The sequence below is a fragment of the Erythrolamprus reginae genome, chromosome 3 (genome assembly GCF_031021105.1).
Source record: "Erythrolamprus reginae isolate rEryReg1 chromosome 3, rEryReg1.hap1, whole genome shotgun sequence".
Lineage (NCBI taxonomy): Eukaryota > Metazoa > Chordata > Lepidosauria > Squamata > Dipsadidae > Erythrolamprus > Erythrolamprus reginae.
Window position 1 is genome coordinate 197,232,586 of NC_091952.1, and position 19,736 is coordinate 197,252,321.

The following is a 19,736-nucleotide window of genomic DNA, read 5'->3' on the forward strand; positions in this document are numbered from 1 at the left end:
TATGAGCACGCTTCTTCAAGTCACCAAAGTCAGAATGCAGATACCAGAAAAGACAAAAAGTAACCGTATTTGCATGCTTTTAAGTGAAACATCAGGCAAGTAGTTTGTTCATCATCTTCTTTGTAAATTGCGAGATGTTTATAAAAGTTTGTCACAGCGAATTGTGATGGTACATGACATAAGTAGCTCTTCCATTAAAAAAAGCAATAAAAATCAAAGGCAACCAAGATGATTTAGATTTTTCCTAGAACAGTTCTCAGCTATGTAAAATCTACATAGCACTGCTTCATTATATCCAAGGACATACAAAATTCTCCTTGTAAGTATAGGCCTTCCAAAATATCAATTTCAAATACTTGCTTATGATGGATTATGTAGAATAGCTGTATTGTGCTTTCAAAATCATTTAATGAAGTGAATACCAGAAATTAAACAAACCACAAAATTGTTCAGAAAAAATATCCAGACCAAATAAAATGAATTTTATAGAATTAAAATATGCATTGCTAACAGGCAGCTGTGCCAAGACATTTGCTGAACAAGGCTTAATTTTTTCACAAAACTAAATGATCGATGTTTTCTCAATCACTATTAACTTTGGGTTATTTGGAAACATTATAGGGAATGTTCTTCTATGGACACTTGGCCTAAATAAGTCTGGATGAAAAATCAAGATACAACTGATTCCATAAATTTAAAGGAATATCAGTGATGCAACAGAAGTGTCGGAAAAACCCAAAATACTATTTTTAAAAATTAAATTTAAAGCATGTATCCCATTTCCCAAAACAAATCTAATTCTGACCTTTCCCTAAAATGCCAGGTAATTTTACAGCTGCTGCTGCATAATATGGAAACTGCTACGTTTCTTCTGAAGCTTCACTGGCACCAGTCTAAGCCACAACTAGTGAACAATATAAATCTGTGACAAGAAGCAGGCTGTGTATAGCATATGTTATAAAACCTTTCTAGAAGAACAATTCACAGAAAGAAGCTACCCATCAGAAAGTCTGTTAACAGTTTTATTGTTTTGTTTGTTAAATACCATGGGACAGGGCTGTCAGGATGATTATTTTTTTTTCTTCCACAACCACCTCACAAGGGTAAGAAATTCTGCCATATATCAGCAAAGTAAGGTGAAGGAAAAAAATGTATACACTAAGAGGAACAATTCCCCACAGAATGCCTCGTCATTTCCCTGAACAAGCGAATTAGCATTCTAATCATCATTCTTTCCAAGAGGCAAGAATAACAGATAAAATTTGAAAAGGATTATTAAAATAACATTTACAAGACTTTGAACAATTTTAACTCTTATTAAAACCACAAAAAGAAAGAACAATTCTTTATTAATGAGTTTTCATAAAGGACTGAATGTGCAACTGATACCTGCTATTAATGAATTAATATACAATTTTGTCCAGCAGCCGAACAGTTTGTCTTTTTATCGTGTTGTCTAACCGTGCAAGATCATTAGAGGCAAAGCCTGTATGATGCTCTACACAAAAATGGTCATTTTGGCCATACTACCAATGAAGTGGTAGTTGGTTTTTTTTTTTCCCCTGGCCAAGAAAAAAAAAAGGAAGCAGCATTCTGCATGCTTCTCTCTCTCTTCTCTCTCCCCCTTTCTACAAGATGAATTTCCCTAAAAAGAATCCAATGAAAATGGCTGCAATTACAACAAGAAGTGAAGGAAGAGGGTTGGAGCAATTATCTCGGAGGGCCAAGCCTGATGGTCCAGTTTTATCTGAGTGTGCCACCTTTCTCAGCCTCAAGCCTTCATCCTGAAAATACATGGAGGAAATTAATCAATAGAGGGAAAAATCACAAGACAACATCAGGCCCGAATATAACCATTTCACAGAAGTATTTCAATGCTATCATGAGACTATTTTATTCATGCATTCTGGCTTTAAAGAGTAACACTTAATATAAAGGGGGCATTAAAATATTAATATTAAATAGAAAATAGGAACTAAGAAATTTCCCCATACATATGATTACTATAATAATATGATTACATGTTTAAACAATTGAGAACAATGATTTGCTGGAAAAAAAATTACTACTTATTCAGCTATAGGATTTCAAATGGTGGCACAGAGAAACTTCTAGGCTTTTAATCCCAGCTTTTCAGAAAGTACAAGAAGAACAAGCTGAGCCTAAATTCACTAGTAAGTCAGAGACTACTAAACTACTAAAATAACCTGAATCATTTAAGCATTTAAAACACATTTTTATTTGTCTTGATTAATGGAAGCACAACCTAAAATCTTTAAATATTACGTATACTTATCGTTTTAGTAAATTTAACTGCTTTAATTCTCAAAACAGGTATTTTAACATTATTTACTGGATTAGTGTTCTATCCTTCCAGCACAGAAAAACTACTATAATCAGCTTGGTGTAAACCAAAAATCCGTAAAGAGTTGAGCAGCCTACAAATCCAGATAATAAACAAACAAACAAACAATTTAAAAAACTGTATTTCATGAACAAATCTGCGAAATCCAATTTTACTGATGAGATTATTATGTATCGGCAAACTTACTCTCAGATGTCTATTTTCCTCTGATAATTTCACGATATCAGCCTGAAGACTTCTGCATTCTTCCATTAGCTTCTTTGTTTCAGTGTCATTAAGCGAAACACTATGTGATTTTGGCAACAGACCGTCTTGCTTTGCTGTATTCACTATTGGAGGAGACGATTTACTTGTTTCTATTTCATTCTGGAAATATTAAAAAAAAACAGATTTAAAAATTGCAGGTAATTTCCAAGAAGAGAAATATGAAAGCAGAACTTAATTTTGAAAGAAGTATTTTTAAGTGACTGATAAAAAATAAGCTGGCACAATAGAATTATGCAGTGGTACTTCTATTTATGAACTTAATTCATTCCATGATCAGGTTCTTAAATAGAAAAGTTTGTAAAAAGAAGTCATTTTTCCCATAGGAATCAATGTAAAAGCAAATAATGCATGCAATTGGGGAAACCACAGGGAGGGTGGAGGCCGGTTTCCTCCCAGGAAATTCCTACAGAGGCCCCACGGAGGCTTCTCCCCGCCTTTTCCGGCCCTGTTTCCTCCCAGAAGATTCCTAGAGGCCCCACGGTGGCTTCTCCCCACCTTTTCTGGTCCTGTTTACTCCCAGGAGATTCCTAGAGAAGCCCTTCGGAGGTGTCTCCCAGTCTTTTCCGGTTACAGTTTCGGAGGCTCAGGTTTGTAAGTGAAAAATGGTTCTTGAGAAGAGGCAAAATAAAATCTTGAATACCTGGTTCTTATCTAGAAAAGTTCGTAAGTTCTTAGGTAGAGGTACCACTGTATATCCATTCTGCATTTCATTGCAAGATAAATCTCTAAAGAGTACATTTATCCACAAGGATAAAATAGACATAGAAACTTCTCAGTTGAGACAAAGTTCCTAAAGAGATTAGGAAACCATGACTGTTTCAAGGGTTATAAGCTCTTTCTATTATTTTCTAACTATACTTCCACCAATTAAAATTTAAAGCTAGTCATAACCAACATTGACATTTGGACAAATGTAGCTTTGAAAACCGGGGAAACAGAGATGGAAGATGGCTATTTATAAATTACATATCATTTAAATCAAAGCATCAGTGGCATGGTTTAATTGTACACCAAAAGTGTTGAATACAGAGGCCAGTCTGCAACACGAATCAATAAACTATTTTAAGCAGACTTTTGTCACAGTAGATGCAGTATAAACAATGTTTGCATTTTTCTGCCAGCAATTACCAGTTTCTACTGAAAGAACATGGACAGAGTTATTTCTTTTCCCCACTGTTCCATCACTATTGTGGTAGTCCCTAAGCTTTATGAGCAAACACAGAGATGTTGCAGTGGAGAGAAGAAAATCTGATCATGAAATTTCAGATATTAATATATCAGAAATTTCAGGATCACAAAAATAAGCTCTCTAAAATTGACCTTGAATCTGAAGGAGAAGATGAGTTGGAACCTGAGCCAACAGAGATGGAGTGGGAGAGGACCCATCATTCTCTTCAGAAGAAAATGAGGAAGGCCAAGGCCTTTCAGGATTAGAACAGCTCGTAAACAGGGAGGGCAGGGGTAGGATGAACATGAGAGACAAGAGGACAGGCGAGGAGCAAGGACCAACCCCTCTTGATCCAAGAGCTCAGAGGGAAGGCGCGAGCGACACAGACTGAGCAGGCTACTCGAAAGAAGAATGCCCCACCCATCTTTACAATAAGACTTAAGGAGATGCTGTGGGGAGGAGAATTTGTCAAAAGCAATCACTGAATTCCTGGAGTATTGAGTGCCAATGTTTGACCTTTCCAAGAGTTCTTTCATTCTTTCTGGAATTCTGAATACTGGTATTCAGTATACCTACATACAGACGGGAGGTTGAACAATTAACCTTGTGGTGTGACCGGAATAATCTAGAACTGAACACACTCAAAACCGTAGAAATGGTAGTAGACTTTAGGAGAAACCCTTCCATCCTTCCACCTCTCACAATACAACAGTATCAACAGTAGAGACCTTCAAATTTCTAGGTTCTATCATATCTCAAGACCTAAAATGGTCACCTAACATCAAAAACATCATCAAAAAAGCACAACAAAGAATGTTCTTTCTGCACCAATTCAGGAAGTTCAAACTGCCCAGGCAGCTGCTGATACAGTTCTACAGAGGAATCATTGATTCTGTCATCTGCACCTCTATAACTGTTTGGTTTGGTTCTGCAACCCAACAAGACCGACACAGACTTCAGAGGATAATCAGAACTGCACAAAAAATAATTGCTACCAACCTGCCTTCCATTGAGGACCTGTATACTGCATGAGTCAAAAAGAGGGCTGTAAAAATATTTACTGACCCCTCACATCCTGGACACAAATAGTTTCAATTCCTACTCTCAAAACGTCGCTACAGAGCACTGCACACCAAGACAACTAGACACAAGAATAGTTTTTTTTCCCGAATGCCATCACTCTACTAAACAAATAATTCCCTCAACACTGTCAAACTTTTTACTAAGTCTGCACTTCTATTTCTACTAGTTTTTTCTCATCATTCCTATCACATTCCTATCTCATCATTCCTATCATTTTCCTCCCACTTGGGACTGTATGACTGTAACTTGTTGCTTGTATTCTAAGATTTTTATTAATATTGATTGTTTCTTCATTGCTTATTTGACCCCTATGACAATCATTAAGTGTTGTACCTCATGATTCTTGACAAATCTATATTTTCTTTTATGTACACTGAGAGCATATGCACCAAGACAAATTCCTTGTGTTTCCAATCACACTTGGCCAATAAAGAATACTATTCTATTTTATTCTATACCTGGATCTTTTGCTTCATGAACTCCTTGATTTGCCATGCTGGATTGATTGCTGTGCAGCCCTAGTATACACAGTGCTGGACTGGACTAATTGGGAGCCAGAGGCTGCTTGAGGTTTGTGTGGGTATTTATTATATCTTTGCTCTGGCTCTTGTCAGAAACGTGGGAGAATTTGAGGAAATTTGGAGCAATAAAGGGGCAGTTCTAATTGCCAGCTGTTTGTGTTATCTCTGTGCCAGTTTATGTATATGTATATGTATCAATTTTCCTTTACCTTAATCAATATTCTTGACCTGCCTGTTTTTTTAAATAATGACAGCAAATCCAACAAACTATGCTTAGTAAAATGCAGTTTAAAAATGAATAAAAGTATCTCTTCTCATTAACACCATGCCATGTCTTGGTTTTCCACATGAATCAAGCCAACCACCAGATTCAAATGATAATACCTTAGTTAATAAACTTTTGTTGCATTCTGCTTCTTCATGCTAAGTGACAGATCAAATACAAAAATCTTCTATTAACTACAATTTCCTGTTTCGGCAAGAAAGCAATAATGCTTAATGTCATACTTCCCAAATGGGCAGCCATACTGAACTCATAAGGACACTGTAAAGTATTTTAAATTTCTGAAGAAAACCCTGTAATACTTGACGTCTGTCAGACATTGCACAAACTGCTAGCCTAGGAGCACAGTAAAAAAAAAATCAAGACACAAAGGGCACCATGAACTAAGAGGAAACCTCTGATTTAAAGGATTTGGAATAAACCATGATTATTTTAAATATTGCCATCTCCAAAGCAACTGTGAACTATTTCCCACCAAAAAACAAGAAAGCAAAGTGGCTATATGAACTTGGAGAAACCTTGTTCCTATCACTTTTACCAGACAAATATCATCCCAACTAGTCCAAGACCATTTGGGTTGATTCCAGTTGCTGAAGACAGCTTGTAGAAAATATCCCCACTGGTTCTACCTTAATTTTTAATTGTCAATTTTGCGTTTTCCAAGCAATGTATTTCATTTTATCTCCTTCCTATGCATCTCAATCCTAGAAATTTGAAGCTGTCCAAATTTCACAGGAATATAAATGATGCAAATTCTGAACAAAAAATGTATACAATAGAAAATAAACTTAATAATGTAACTTGGTTTTCACTTTGACTGAATTGAACATTCTTGACTTTGAGCCTCTTTTGATATTTTTCTTAGCTATCTGCAATGAACTACTTTAGAACTAGAAAATTCTCGAAGCTTTCCACTCCCTCAACAAACCTGATCCATCTTGTGTTTGACCTCACTGCCTGGTTCCATAATGTCAATCTTCTGTCTATTATTTGCAGGCTCCTGAAGAACGTTTCTGTTGGCTGGAGTTATGTGTACATATCTTGATGAAGAAAAAACCTGAGATGGCAGGTAAGACATACCCTCAGCACTCAGATCTCTCACTGCAAGGCTTAAAGGAATGACTAAACCAACGGCTAAAGGATTAGGGTCTTGGAACCCCATTCTGCTACTTAGAAAAACATAAATGTTATGTACAAGCAGTAAAGCAATAGCTTATAAAGCATGGGAACAAACAAAAATAAAAGTTGTCTTTAGACACCTGAGTTTTATAAATTAAAACTAGAATCCTAAATACGATTTAGTCATAATACATACTACAGACAGAACTACATAGAATTTCAATACAGGTAACTTTTAAAATAATTTTGAACAAAAAACAGTTGTTTCCAAATGTATAAATAATTTAAGTAAACTGCCACAAACTTAAATAGCAAAAACAGCAAACTCCATTCTGGCTGTTTGCAGCTCTAAGAATTTTGCACAGATTAATTTCTATTATTATAAACATAAGCACCTTAATTTGGGCTGGTTTTTATTTTTAAAATAAAATAAATTTCTTTTAATTTTTTTTCTTAAACTATTTTTCCTTTGAATGTGGCATCACATACTCAGATGTGTTATTCACCAGACTGAATGAATTCAGCATATTCATAAATAATTGGTATGGTAAATATCACAACTATGAGAACTGGACTGAAACTTTTCTGCCTAAATATTTTGCTTGACTTCAAACCGTTCTTTAAATCCCACTGTCAAGCCTTCTTCAAATCAACCGTTTCTATATTTCTTAGATTTTATGAACAGTTAGCTCTAATAGTTATTGCAACCTTTTATTTAATTCAATATAAATTTATAGTCTATTATTTAATACAATTTGTTTCCATCTAACCCACCAGAGTTCTGATATTAATTATCAATCACAATTATATAATTTATAGTCTATATCAGTGGTTTCCAACCTTTTATTAGCCATGTCCCACCTAAGCATCCCTGAGCCCCCCCTCCCATGTGACATATAATTCTTAGTATTCAAAAAGTGAACTACTCGCACAGAGGAAGTCTAAAAGCTCATTAACTTGGTTTAAACAAGGTTCCAATTGCCCCCATTAAAAATCAAATTACTCTCCTGTGGGGCGTGGACCCCACGTTGGGAACCAGGGGTCTATATGTTGTATATGTATAATTTAAAAATTGACAATTTAAATATATGTTTAAATCTACAGTGGTCCCCCGATTATCGCGAGGGTTCCGTTCCAGGACCCCTCGCAATGATCGGCTTTTCGCGAAGTAGCGGTGCGGAAGTAAAAACACCATCTGCGCATGCGCAGATGGTGTTTTTACTTCCGCCGCAGCAGCGAGGAGCCGAAGATTGGGGTTTCCCCGCCGCCCACGCAAACTCCTCGCTGCTGCCGCGCCCGCCGCTTGTCCGCCGCCTGCCTGCCCGCGCGCCCGCCCTTCGCCCGCCCTTCGCCCGCCCACGCCGTTCGCTCGCGCCGCTTCCCAGCTGAGTCCTGAAGCGAACTTCCGCGTTTGGCTTCGGGACTCAGTTGGGAAGCCGCGCGGCTGTTTTAAAACGTCGCCGCCGGCATGGGGGGCTTCCTAGCAGCCCCCCAAACCCGGGTTGGGGGTCCGGAGTGTGCTGGCAAGCCCCCCATGCTGGCGGCGACGATTTAAAACAGCCGTGCGGCTTCCCAACTGAGTCCCGAAGCGAACTTCCGCGTTTGGCTTCGGGACTCAGTTGGGAAGCCGCGCGGCTGTTTTAAAACGTCGCCGCTGGCATGGGGGGCTTCCTAGCAGCCCCCCAAACCCGGGTTGGGGGTCCGGGGGGTGCTGGCAAGCCCCCCATGCCGGCAGCGACGTTTTAAAACAGCCGCGCGGCTTCCCAACTGAGTCCCGAAGCGAACTTCCACGTTTGGCTTCGGGACTCAGTTGGGAAGCCGCGCGGCTGTTTTAAAACGTCGCCGCCGGCATGGGGGGCTTCCTAGCAGCCCCCCAAACCCGGGTTGGGGGTCCGGGAGGTGCTGGCAAGCCCCCCATGCCGGCGGTGACGTTTTAAAACAGCCGCGCGGCTTCCCAACTGAGTCCCGAAGCCAAACGCGGAAGTTCGCCTTTGACGTTTGGCTTCGGGACTCAGTTGGGAAGCCGCGCGGCTGTTTTAAAACGTCGCCGCCGGCATGGGGGGCTTGCCAGCACCCCCCCGAACCCGGGTGGCTGGGCGAGCAGCGAGCGAAGGGCGGGTGGCCGGGCGAAGGGCGGGCGAGCGGCGAAGGGCGGGCGAGCGGGTGCTGGGGGGGGGCTTCTCGCCCTCCCGCCAGCAAGAGGGGGAAGACCCAGGGAAACCGCCCAGCAGCTGATCTGCCCGGCGCCATCTACGCATGCGTGGCCATAAAAAAAAAGGGTGCGCATGCGCAGATGGTGTTTTTACTTCCGGGTTGAAAAATCGCGATTTAGCTCGTTCGCAATGATCGGGATCGCGATACCCGGGGGATCACTGTATATTCAAAAATATCCCCAAATCAGCAATTTCTGGTAGTTAGAAAGGATTTATATCTATATTAACGGTTAATCACTAGTATAACTGTAGTATAATATATAATACTTGTTTGCAGTTTTTCTACAGGTTTAAATCAATTTATCTGAGGATACAGTTACAATTACTTTTGTCTATTTCTTATATTTTAATATCTTTTTATAGGGTATTCAGGCCCAACACTTCGGATAGTCCAGGATAGTCACTTATATTATTCCTGTTCTTATTTAGTCGTTAATCTCCAATTCACAGGCCATACTTTTAATGATTATGTCTTCTGCTCTTGTGTTTAACTAATGTGTTCCAGATTTTGCTCTGTCACCTCTCAGTCTATGTCAGTCCAAACACTTCTAATCACCCCTTCATTTTCAACTTCCACTTACCCTCCACACTTTCCAAACATGTTTCCTGCCCTTTTGCTGCAAATCTCAGATAACAATTCTCCTCGCCAATCACTTTAAATCCAACTGAAACAAAAACTAACTCAAGTTTTTAATGAGTTTTAAATCCAACTCAGCAAGCTCTCTGCCATCTTCTCGCTCACACACGCTGTCGCTGGCTTTTCGTTCCATTTCCTGGCGCAATTGTCTTTACTAATCTAGCCAACAATCAGCAAGTAGGGCTCTATATCTTTCTACAGTTGTTGAGTAATCCACATAGTATCTCTCAGTATTCCACCACCACTCGCCTCGGCTATTGGTTCTTCTTCTGCTTCCTTATTCTGAGTCAGGCTGTTACGCCTCTGGACCAGCCATACAGGCCAGTTTCTTCACGATCGGCTCTAGGGATTCTTCTCACTTTCTGGGTGGCTTGCTTGTCCACCTCAGATGCACCAAATTCTTCCCCTTCAAATCACTGGTCCCTCCAAGCCTGCAATCGCCTTTGGGCTGCCGAAATCAACGAAAGACGGATACAACCTCAGAGAATCAGAAGGCTGCTCCGCGCCGGCGTAACGTCAAACTAGAAATCTCTGAATGTGGCCTTTATTTCTATAAAAGTAGGCCTCGACTTATAATCATAATTGGGATCGTAAGTTCTTTTGCTAAGCAATGTGGTTGTTAATTGAGTCATGGCCAATTTTATGAACTTTTTGCCATGGTTGTTAAACAAATCACCATACTCATTAAGCAAACCCTACTTCCCCCATTGACTTGACTTGTCAGAAGCTCCCTGAAAAGGCTGCAAAAGACAAACAAATGACTCCAGAATGATTCAACTGTCATAAATACACTCCAGTTGCCAATTTTGATCATGAAACCAAGAGATGCTACAATGCTTGTGAGTACAAGATGTAAGTCACCGTCGTGACTTTGAACCAGGGATGAAATTCAGCAGGTTCTGACAGGTTCTGGAGAACCGGTAGCGGAAATATTAAGTGTGACAAATAACACATGTACGTTATTTTATTTTTTTTAAACAGGGGAGGGTCATATCTCATTGTTATCTCCCGGACCTAATTTACTCAATTGAAATAAATCATATGTTTTTCCCATGAAATACACTTAATGCCAGATCAATGTGCTAATAAGCAGGATATAACATTGGATGTTATTAGTTTCACCAGAATCTTTTTATCTTTTACAGGTCTTAGACGAAGTTCCGATCATGCTGTAGAACACAATATTTCAGAATTACAGATAGTTATAAAGGTTGTTCAGAATTGCTGATAATTCACAAACTGCCTTTCACCTCCTTGGTGTAAATCTCAACAACCTTCATTCTTTCAAGAAGACTGAATGAAAATCAATTTATTTTATCCACTTCAGTAGTTATTTCTTCTTCTGCATATTTATGTTTCTTATTTTCTTTTGAGATGTACCCATTTTTACAAATTATAAACTTGCGCTTATGCTAAATGGCTTTATTGATTCCAAGCCAATTTTTTACTTTGATTAAATTTACAACATATGTTAATGTAAAAGTAGTGTGATTAAAAGTTTACAAAGGCACAATGTTTTTACATTAAAAAGAAGACTGGAAAGCTTTAGAAGTTTTATTAAAGCATTAATTATAAACTATATTTAACAATATGCAAAAAATCTAGGCAGAACATGAACTTTTCAATATATCTTTTACTTACCAGCTTATCATTTTCATTAGGCATTTCAAACACACATCTCAATTTGGAGTCCATTAAATCATCAGATTTTGCATCTTTCCACTATGACAACAATGAAAAACATTAATTATATTACTAGATTTCGTCAAATAAATTTTCATAATGTATAAACTCTGGTTTGCATAGTAATTTTCAAGAACTAGCATGGCTCAGCAGGCAATTGGTCTTTAAGTAAAAAATCTAGACTTAAATCTTTGTGATATATAAATCGTTCCTCATCAAGCATCAGTAATTATTATAGTTTTGAATAGTTAGTTTACCTTTACATTTAAACCAAAAAACTACATATAACAGAATATGGGTACGCCATGAAGCCATGGTTTGAAATCTAGTCAGGGATGTAACGATCCCCTAATTCAGATGTAAAATGAACCTACACTGAATAAAACCAATAAAGGTGTCTAAATTCATGTTATGCTGAGAAGACAAAAAGTGCCATATGTAGTTGATTATATGTGCTAACACATAACTTTCAATTTAACTGCCACACAAGGTTATTTCTAAGACAATGATCAATATATACTTATGAATTCTTTTACTAGGAAAGAAATTTGTCAGGCACATTCTCAGCAGCAGGGAGCCTGAAAGTTATATATAATATTGTAGATTACAATAAAATAAGGAAGAAAGTACAGTAATACCTTGTCTTACGAACTTAATTGGTTCTGGGACGAGGTTCGTAAGGTGAAAAGTTAGGAAGACAAAACATTTCCCATAGGAATCAATGTAAAAGCAAATAATGCGTGCAAACCCATTATGAAAATCCAAACTTTAAGGCTTAAAAAAACACCCGGCAGGCCGACAAAGTGAAAGCTAATGGAGTGGAGTCGGACAGCGAGGAGAAGTGAGGAATGGAGGTCCTAACGAAGGCTAATGCGGCCCCAAATCTCTCCCAAATCACCCCTTCAAAACTTTCCTACCGTTGCTCCAAATTCCTCCAAAAATCACTCCCCCAAAAGCTTCCTATCTTGTCCCAAATCACTCCAAAAATCGCTCCCCAAAAGCTTCATATCTTGCCCCAAATCTCTCCAAAACCCGCTCCCCCAAAAGCTTCGTATCTTGCCCCAAATCTCTCCAAAAATCGCTCTCCCAAAAGCTTCGTATCTTGTCCCAAATCCCTCCAAAAATCGCTCCCCCAAAAGCTTCCTATGCCAGCCAAATGGAGGTCCTAACGAAGGCAAATGGAGTGAAGCGATTTTTGGAGAGATTTGGGGCAAGATAGGAAGCTTTTGGGAGAGCAATTTTTGGAGAGATTTGGGGCAAGATAGGAAGCTTTTGGACTGGCAATTTTAGCAGCAAGATGGGGTGAAGGAAGCGGCAGGCTAGGAGGGATTTTGGCAGCACCACCCTGCTGCAGGGAGCAGAGGAAGCGGAGGGCTAGAGGGGAAAGTGGCAGGGAAATGGGGCAGCTCCGGCGTTCCCCGCCTTAGGTGCAAGCAAAAGGGGGCGGGGAATTCCAGCGGGGAATTCCCATGCAAGCAAATGGGAAATCCCGGTTGTGACAGTCACAAGGCAGGGGAATCATGCGCAGTAGGAGAGCGCAGGCGCAGTAAGAGAGCCCATGGACCCGGGCTCACGTTCGTAAGACAGAAAGGGTTTTTAAGACGAGGCAAAGAAATCTTAAACCCCAGGTTCATATCTTGAAAAGTTTGTATGACGAGAGGTTCGTAAGACGAGGTATCACTGCACAAGTCTAAATTGTTGCAATTCTTATTTTTATAGGAAGTAAAATTTAATCAGCCATTTTATACTGTTCCTCATGATACTGTCTCAAATATCGAGATGTCAGTAGATTCAAAACTGCTGAAGCTCCTCAAACAGACAAAATGCTAAAAACACTAAAGCTGCTGTAAGAAAGAATGCCTTTTCCTCCCAAACAGAAACAATCCCAATTCTACTACTTTGTCTCTAAATTAAGTGAACATTTGAAATCTTTCTCAGATACCAATGCTGCTTTTAAAAAGCAGATTCAGAGAAGTTGTAAAAGCTTTGAGACATCTATGAGACAAAAGGAAGTCCAAGGGGGTTGCTTTCAAAAAACCTGAGAAGGAACTAATATCTGTCCATTTAATAAAAACTGAAATTGTAGATATTTACATACCACTGCTTCCATATCTGTAATGTTTGTAGGGGCAAAGATCGTCTGTACCATAAACTTATGTTTACTCTTCTCATTTGGATCATAATCAAAAGGCTGTAACATAACTGTAACATAGCATAATAGACAAAGTTTGTATTATATAAACATCTGCATACTATTTGTTGTGAACTTTTAATTTTATTGTAAATTCAGAAAATACAGTGCATACTTTTCAGTAACTGGATTATTTTATTACTTATTAGCTGATCCTTATTTTCTTGTAATTAGCTACATCTTATTATTTGAAAAATAAGGTATTACTGTATTTCAAATATTTGTCATCTTTCATTTAATAATTTCTAGTCTCAAATGAATATAAATTCAGAGAAACTGGAGTTCCATTAAGAAATAATGTTATACATTGTATTCAATGTTCTGAAGTACATTAAAGATGTTCAGTAGCTCTCAAATTAGAGTCCAAAAATGCTGTATTTTTTCTGTTGAGGATAGAGTATAGGTGAGGGAGAAATGAATCTTATTACATAAATAGAACTCAACACGTATTGCATGGAATACAGCTTTTTAGTACACATTTTATGACACGTCTGAGAAGACTAGTTCTCAGCCAATTTATTTACTTTATACAACAATGTGCACTTGTTTTCCTCATTAATCGTTAGAAAGCAGAGATAAAACAAAATACCCTTCCTCCCAGAAAGACCAGATAGCTTCAACAGATAAAACAGAGTTCATATAAACATTTGCCTAAACAAGATACATTTTGCCCTGCAGAAAGTATTACACCTGGTTCACATACAACAATTAAAAAACAATCCAAAATATTTATTTTGGCTTATCTGAAGGTATATATTATAAACCATTTTATTACTTGAGATTAGTTCACACATCACACTGAGCAATCTGAACAATTCACATTATAACTTTTATCTTACAATTATCTTACAATTTAAAAAAAGGACCAATTGAGCCTCCCAATGCAAAAAAACTCATAATGATATAATTATTAGATGAATTTACCTAGCAAGGCACTAGCCATTTATGTCCTATTACTAGTCTGTTCTAGATAGAAAACATAGTATACATATACAGGAGGTGGACAAAAAAATGGAAACACCTTGAAAAATCATCAAAATATCTTTTAATATGGTGTTGGTCCACCTTTTGCGGCAAATACAACCTCAATTCTCCAAGTTATTGATTCATACAAATTGTGAATTGTTTCCAAAGGAATCGTAGCTCATTCTTCAGTTAAAGCACCCTCCAGTTCTTTTAGAGACAATGGTGGTGGAAATCGACTTCTTACTTGAATCTCTAAAATGCTCAATAATGTTGAGGTCTGGTGATTGTGGTGGCCAGATGAGATGCTGAACTTCATTAGAATGTTCCTCGTGCCATTCTTTAACAATTCTTGCTCTATGGATTGGTGCATTATCATCTTGAAAGATGGCATCCCCCTCTGGAAACAGTTCTTGAACCATAGGATCAATTTGGTCGGCCAAAAGTCCTAAATAGTGATGGCTGTTAATTCTTACATGACAGGAAATCATTGGCCCGGCGGATTTCCAAGAAATAGCGCCCAGATCATCACTGAACCCCCGCCATGTTTGACAGTTGGGAGAAGGCAGTCTGGATGAAATGATTCTTTTGGCTGTCTCCCAACGTAAACCCGGCTGGAGGTCGAAAAAAGGGTAAACGATGATTCGTCAGAGAAAATCACATTTTGCCACTGCTCGAGGGACCATTTCTGGTGGTTTCTACATCACTCTAAACACTTTGAAACATTTGTCTTTGACAGCAGAGGTTTTCTAATTACAGCTCTTCCGTGGAATCCAGATTTGTGAAGCTCCCTTCGAACAGTTTTTGTGGAAACTGGGTTCTGTATGTGTCTATTGAGCTCTGCAGTGACTTTAGGAGCTGCAGTCTTGCAATCCGTTCTAACAATTCGCTTTAGAGTCTCCGACGGTCTCTCTCAGACAACTTTGACTTTCAACCAGACCTGTGCTTGGCTGAGGACGTTTTCCCTTCTCTTTCAAAAGCAGTCATTATTTTTGAGACATTACCTCTTGAAATGCCAAACATTCAGGCACTTTCTGCTACACTAGAGCCTGCCATACGAGCACCAACAATCTGGCCTCTTTGAAAGTCTGAGAGGTCTGCCCTTTCTAGAAGGTTATAACCAATTTCCTTAAATTTCTGTTTTAAAGAAGGTAGTTTAAAAAAAATCAAATAACGATTTAAAAAAACATTAAAATATGTCAAGTTTTGATTGTTTTGAACATGTTCAAACATTATGATGCCAAAAAGTCAAGTGTTTCCATTTTCCTGTCCACTCCTTGTATATGTATGCATGCATGCATGCATGCATGTATGTATGTATGTATGTATGTATGTATGTATGTATCTGTGTAATTTTTTGTCAAATCAAATCACACATAACCCTTCCCTAGTACAAGCTGATACAGGCTTGAGCCTGTAGTCTAATGGCTAAGACCTCTGCCATACAAGGCAGAGGCCCCATGTTCAAATCCCAATAAAAAGGGTGTGGCTACCTGATGAAGGCTACTAAGTCTGAAATAGATCTATAGTAGTCTCCCTTCCTTTTCATTATCAGCTAAAATATGTTAAATATATGTATGTGTGTGTACAGACACACAGACACAGAGAGAGAGAGAGAGAGAGAGAGAGAGAGAGAGAGAGAGAGAGAGAGAGAGAGAGAGAGAGATATTAAAGAAACTGGAAAGAAGAAGAACAGCAATATTGCTTTACAACTGAAGAAGAAACACCAATAACTTATGCTATTCTGATCGCTGAAAATGCAAAGGATCTGCAAGCCTAGTATTAAAAGTCAAAGAGCACAGTAAAAAAATGGAATTTAAATTAAATAGAAAGAAGACCCAATGAACAACATGCACAACAAGCACTCTTAGAACTGACAGTGAAGAAACTGAGATGATTGATTAGGGTTAACCATCAATAGAAAGGAACAAGCAACAAAAACAAAGGAACAAATAAGCCTCACATCAGCACTTAGCACAGCAACCACGAAGGTCTTGGAAAAGATATTCAAGTGTTTTGATGTCTCTATGCCTACACAACTCAGAATCATGCAAACCATAATATTCCCTATGAAACAGAATGGAAACAAAAGCTGGACTTTTAAGAAGGGTAAGAACAGTAGTGATGCCTTTGAACGTTCGTTTTGGAAAAGACTCCTGAAAATATCATGAAAAGCCAAGAAACCATCACATCATTGAAAACTCAATCCAGGTAATATTTTATACCTTCTTTCTCACCACAATCTAATTAAAGTGTAGACTACAAATGCAAAACTATAAGTCTCAGTATATTCCACCACTAGGACAATTACTCCCTTATGCATTCCCCACACACTCTATACTGAAGATACAATTTTGCTATTTATGTACCTACAAAAAAATTCTATCTCTCCATCATCATTAAATATGGGACAGCTCCAGTCAGTAAAATTTATTTGAACCTCCAGCATTATCCTGTTACAACTAAAGTTGCAATGCATTGAACATGATATATTTATTTTGATTAAGTTATATGTACTTTGCCTATCTAACTAGAGATTAATAGGGTTAGATTTTCTTTGCCTAGAACTGACCTTACCAGATTGACAGAGACTTTCCCTGTAAGCCTTTGGTAGCTACAAAAATGGTAGACAGGATGGAGGGGGAAACTGATTAATATATTCACTCATAATTATCATGCTTACTTTAACCTAGTTACCTTAAACATTTCAGAAGAATAGACAAAGATGTTTTATTTTTGTCAGTGACAAGCTCAAGAACATCTACCATAATTTGACAAAATATAATTGATATTTCTGTTTTCTTTTATTATTTATATTAGAAAACTAAAAAAAAAAAATTCTACGCAACTAAAAATATTGCCAATGGGAGGAAACATGTAATATACTACAAAAACAAAATGTGACATATTTATATTTATATAATGTTTATATTATAAAATATCTATATTATATTATACTGTATTATAAAATATCTTAATTATTCTCCAAAAGAAAAACTATTAACTAAAATATTAACGCAGCCATGGCAGAAAAGCATGAAATTACAGTACAATGGTCAGAATAATTCTTCTCATAAAACAAGGATTAAGAAAATGCTAGTAGCACCACCTTGTGGATCTGTAGAGAACAGGTTGATAAAGCACTAGCAACATGATGTACAGTAATACCTCATGATACGAACTTAATTGGTGCAAGGAGGAGGTTCGTAAGACGAAAGGTTCGTAAGAACCCGGGTTCGGGGGGGTGCTGGGAAGCCCCCCAGGCCGGCTGCGACCTTTTAAAACAGCCGCGCCGCTTCCCAGCTGTCTCCTGAAGCCGAACGCCAAAGCCGAACTTCCGCGTTCGGCTTCGGGAGACAGCTGGGAAGCCGCGCGGCTGTTTTAAAAGGTGACAGCCGGGCTGGGGGGCTTCCCAGCAACCTCCCGAACCGAACCCGGGGTTCAGAAAAATTTTGCCTCTTCTTACGAACTTTGTTCGAGTTATGAACCAGCGTTCGGGAGGCTTCTGGGAAGCCCCGCCGCCTGGCTGTCACCTTTTAAAACAGCCGCGCGGCTTCCCAGCAGTCTCCGAACGCTGGTTCGTAACTCGAAAAAAGTTCGTAAGAAGAGGCAAAATTTTTCTGAACCCCGGGTTCGTATCACGAGTTGTTCGTAAGACGAGGGGTTCATATCTTGAGGTACCACTGTATTTGCCTGAAAGGATGATAATTCTTAATTTAAACTGATCTCTCCCCAAAGCAACATAAAATAAAGAAATTATAAATTCAGACCCAATGCACAGTTTCTTCTTCTTGTCATCCTAAAGACCGCCATTCTCTGGACAGATTTTAATTTCTTTTTTTCTCCAGAGGAAAGGGAAAAAACTGATAGGAAGATAAGAGGAAGGGGCAACTGCACTAAAAAGGAGAAACAAGTGGGAGAAAAACTGGATAAAGATAAGGGGAAGGGGGCATCAAGGGAAGAAAATGGAGATACTTGTTTAGGTTAAATGCACCAGACAAGCAGTCCTTTTCAACACTGAACCCAGTGACTTGTATTTTTCTTGGAGAATCTAAAATAGTGTCTCCAATTCACAATACAGGTAGTCCCTGAGTTACGTCGTCCCCGACGTACGACATTTCGTCGTTACAACAACCCGGGGACAGCTTCGAAGCCACCGCTGCCGCCTCCGTTCAGGCGAAGGGATCTCCGCAGTGGGCGGCGGCTTCAGAGACCCCGCAGAGACCCCCTTGCCCGAACGGAAGCAGCGGCAGCTTCAAGGGACCAACAGCCAATCCTTCTCAGCGCTGCATTGCTGCAGCCTCTGAGCCTGCCGCCACCACCTCCATTCAGGCGAGGGGATCTCCGCAGTGGGCAGCCTTGGAGGCTACAGGAACACAGCGCCAAGAAGGACCAGCTGTTGGTCCCTTGAAGCCAGTCCTTCTTGGCGCTGCGTTGCTACAGCCTCCAAGGCAGCCGCTGCCTCCATTCTGGCGAGGGGATCTCTGCGGTGGGCAGCCTCCGAGGCTACAGCTATGCAGCGCCAAGAAGGACCAGCTGTTGGTCCCTTGAAGCCAGTCCTTCTCGGCACTGCGTAGCTGTAGCCTCCAAGGCGCCCACCGCGGAGATCCCCTCGCCCGAATGGAGGCAGGAGGCTTCACCGGCTGTTGGTTCCTTGAAGAAGCCACTGCCCCCCCCCCCCCGCTGTCACCGCATAAATCGGAATATTCGTGTAAATATGGTTTACATGATATAATCCTAGTACAGTGATGGCTAACCTTTTTTTCCTTGGGTGCTGAAAGAGCATGTGTGCGCACGCTATCACATATGTGCAAGTGCCCATACCCCATAATTCAATGCTTGGAGATGGTAAAAACGGCTTCCCCCAAACCCTGGAGGCCTTCTGGAGGCTGGAAACGGCCTGTTTCCCCACTTCAGGTGGGCTCAGTAGGCTCCTTTTTCCCCTCCTCAGGCTCCAAAGGCTTCCCTGGAGCCGAAGGAAGGTGAAAATGCCTTCCCCCATCACCCCAGAGGCTCTCTGGAAGCCAAAAACACTCTCCCAGAGCCTCTGTGCGAGCCAAAAATCAGCTGGCCGGCACACAAATGCACACTGGAGCTGAGCTATGTGGCTCGTGTGCCAGCAGGTATGGCTCCACGTGCCACCCGTGGTACTCATGCCATAGGTTCGCCATCACTGTCCTAGTAGGTTTTCTTCTTCATGAAGGTGAATTAAATGTTATATTCAAAAATAAATCTTAATTGGT

At 39.6% G+C, this 19,736-nt stretch overlaps 1 protein-coding gene across 2 annotated transcripts in view; it reads right to left on the reverse strand.

Moving 5' to 3' along the window:
• Positions 1 to 1,008: 1,008 nt before the first annotated feature.
• The window catches only part of VAPA (VAMP associated protein A), a 41,619-nt gene continuing 22,891 nt past the window's right edge, over positions 1,009 to 19,736 (reverse strand). The window contains exons 3-7 of one of the 2 annotated variants that reach the window (XM_070747523.1): positions 13,438 to 13,541; positions 11,298 to 11,378; positions 6,616 to 6,744; positions 2,552 to 2,731; positions 1,009 to 1,784 (exon numbers count right to left, since the gene is read on the reverse strand). In XM_070747523.1, coding sequence (XP_070603624.1) covers positions 1,629 to 1,784; positions 2,552 to 2,731; positions 6,616 to 6,744; positions 11,298 to 11,378; positions 13,438 to 13,541 — 650 coding nt within the window. In that variant the 3' untranslated portion in view covers positions 1,009 to 1,628. The remainder of the gene's footprint in view (positions 1,785 to 2,551; positions 2,732 to 6,615; positions 6,745 to 11,297; positions 11,379 to 13,437; positions 13,542 to 19,736) is intronic. The other variant, XM_070747524.1, reaches the window with a different exon arrangement.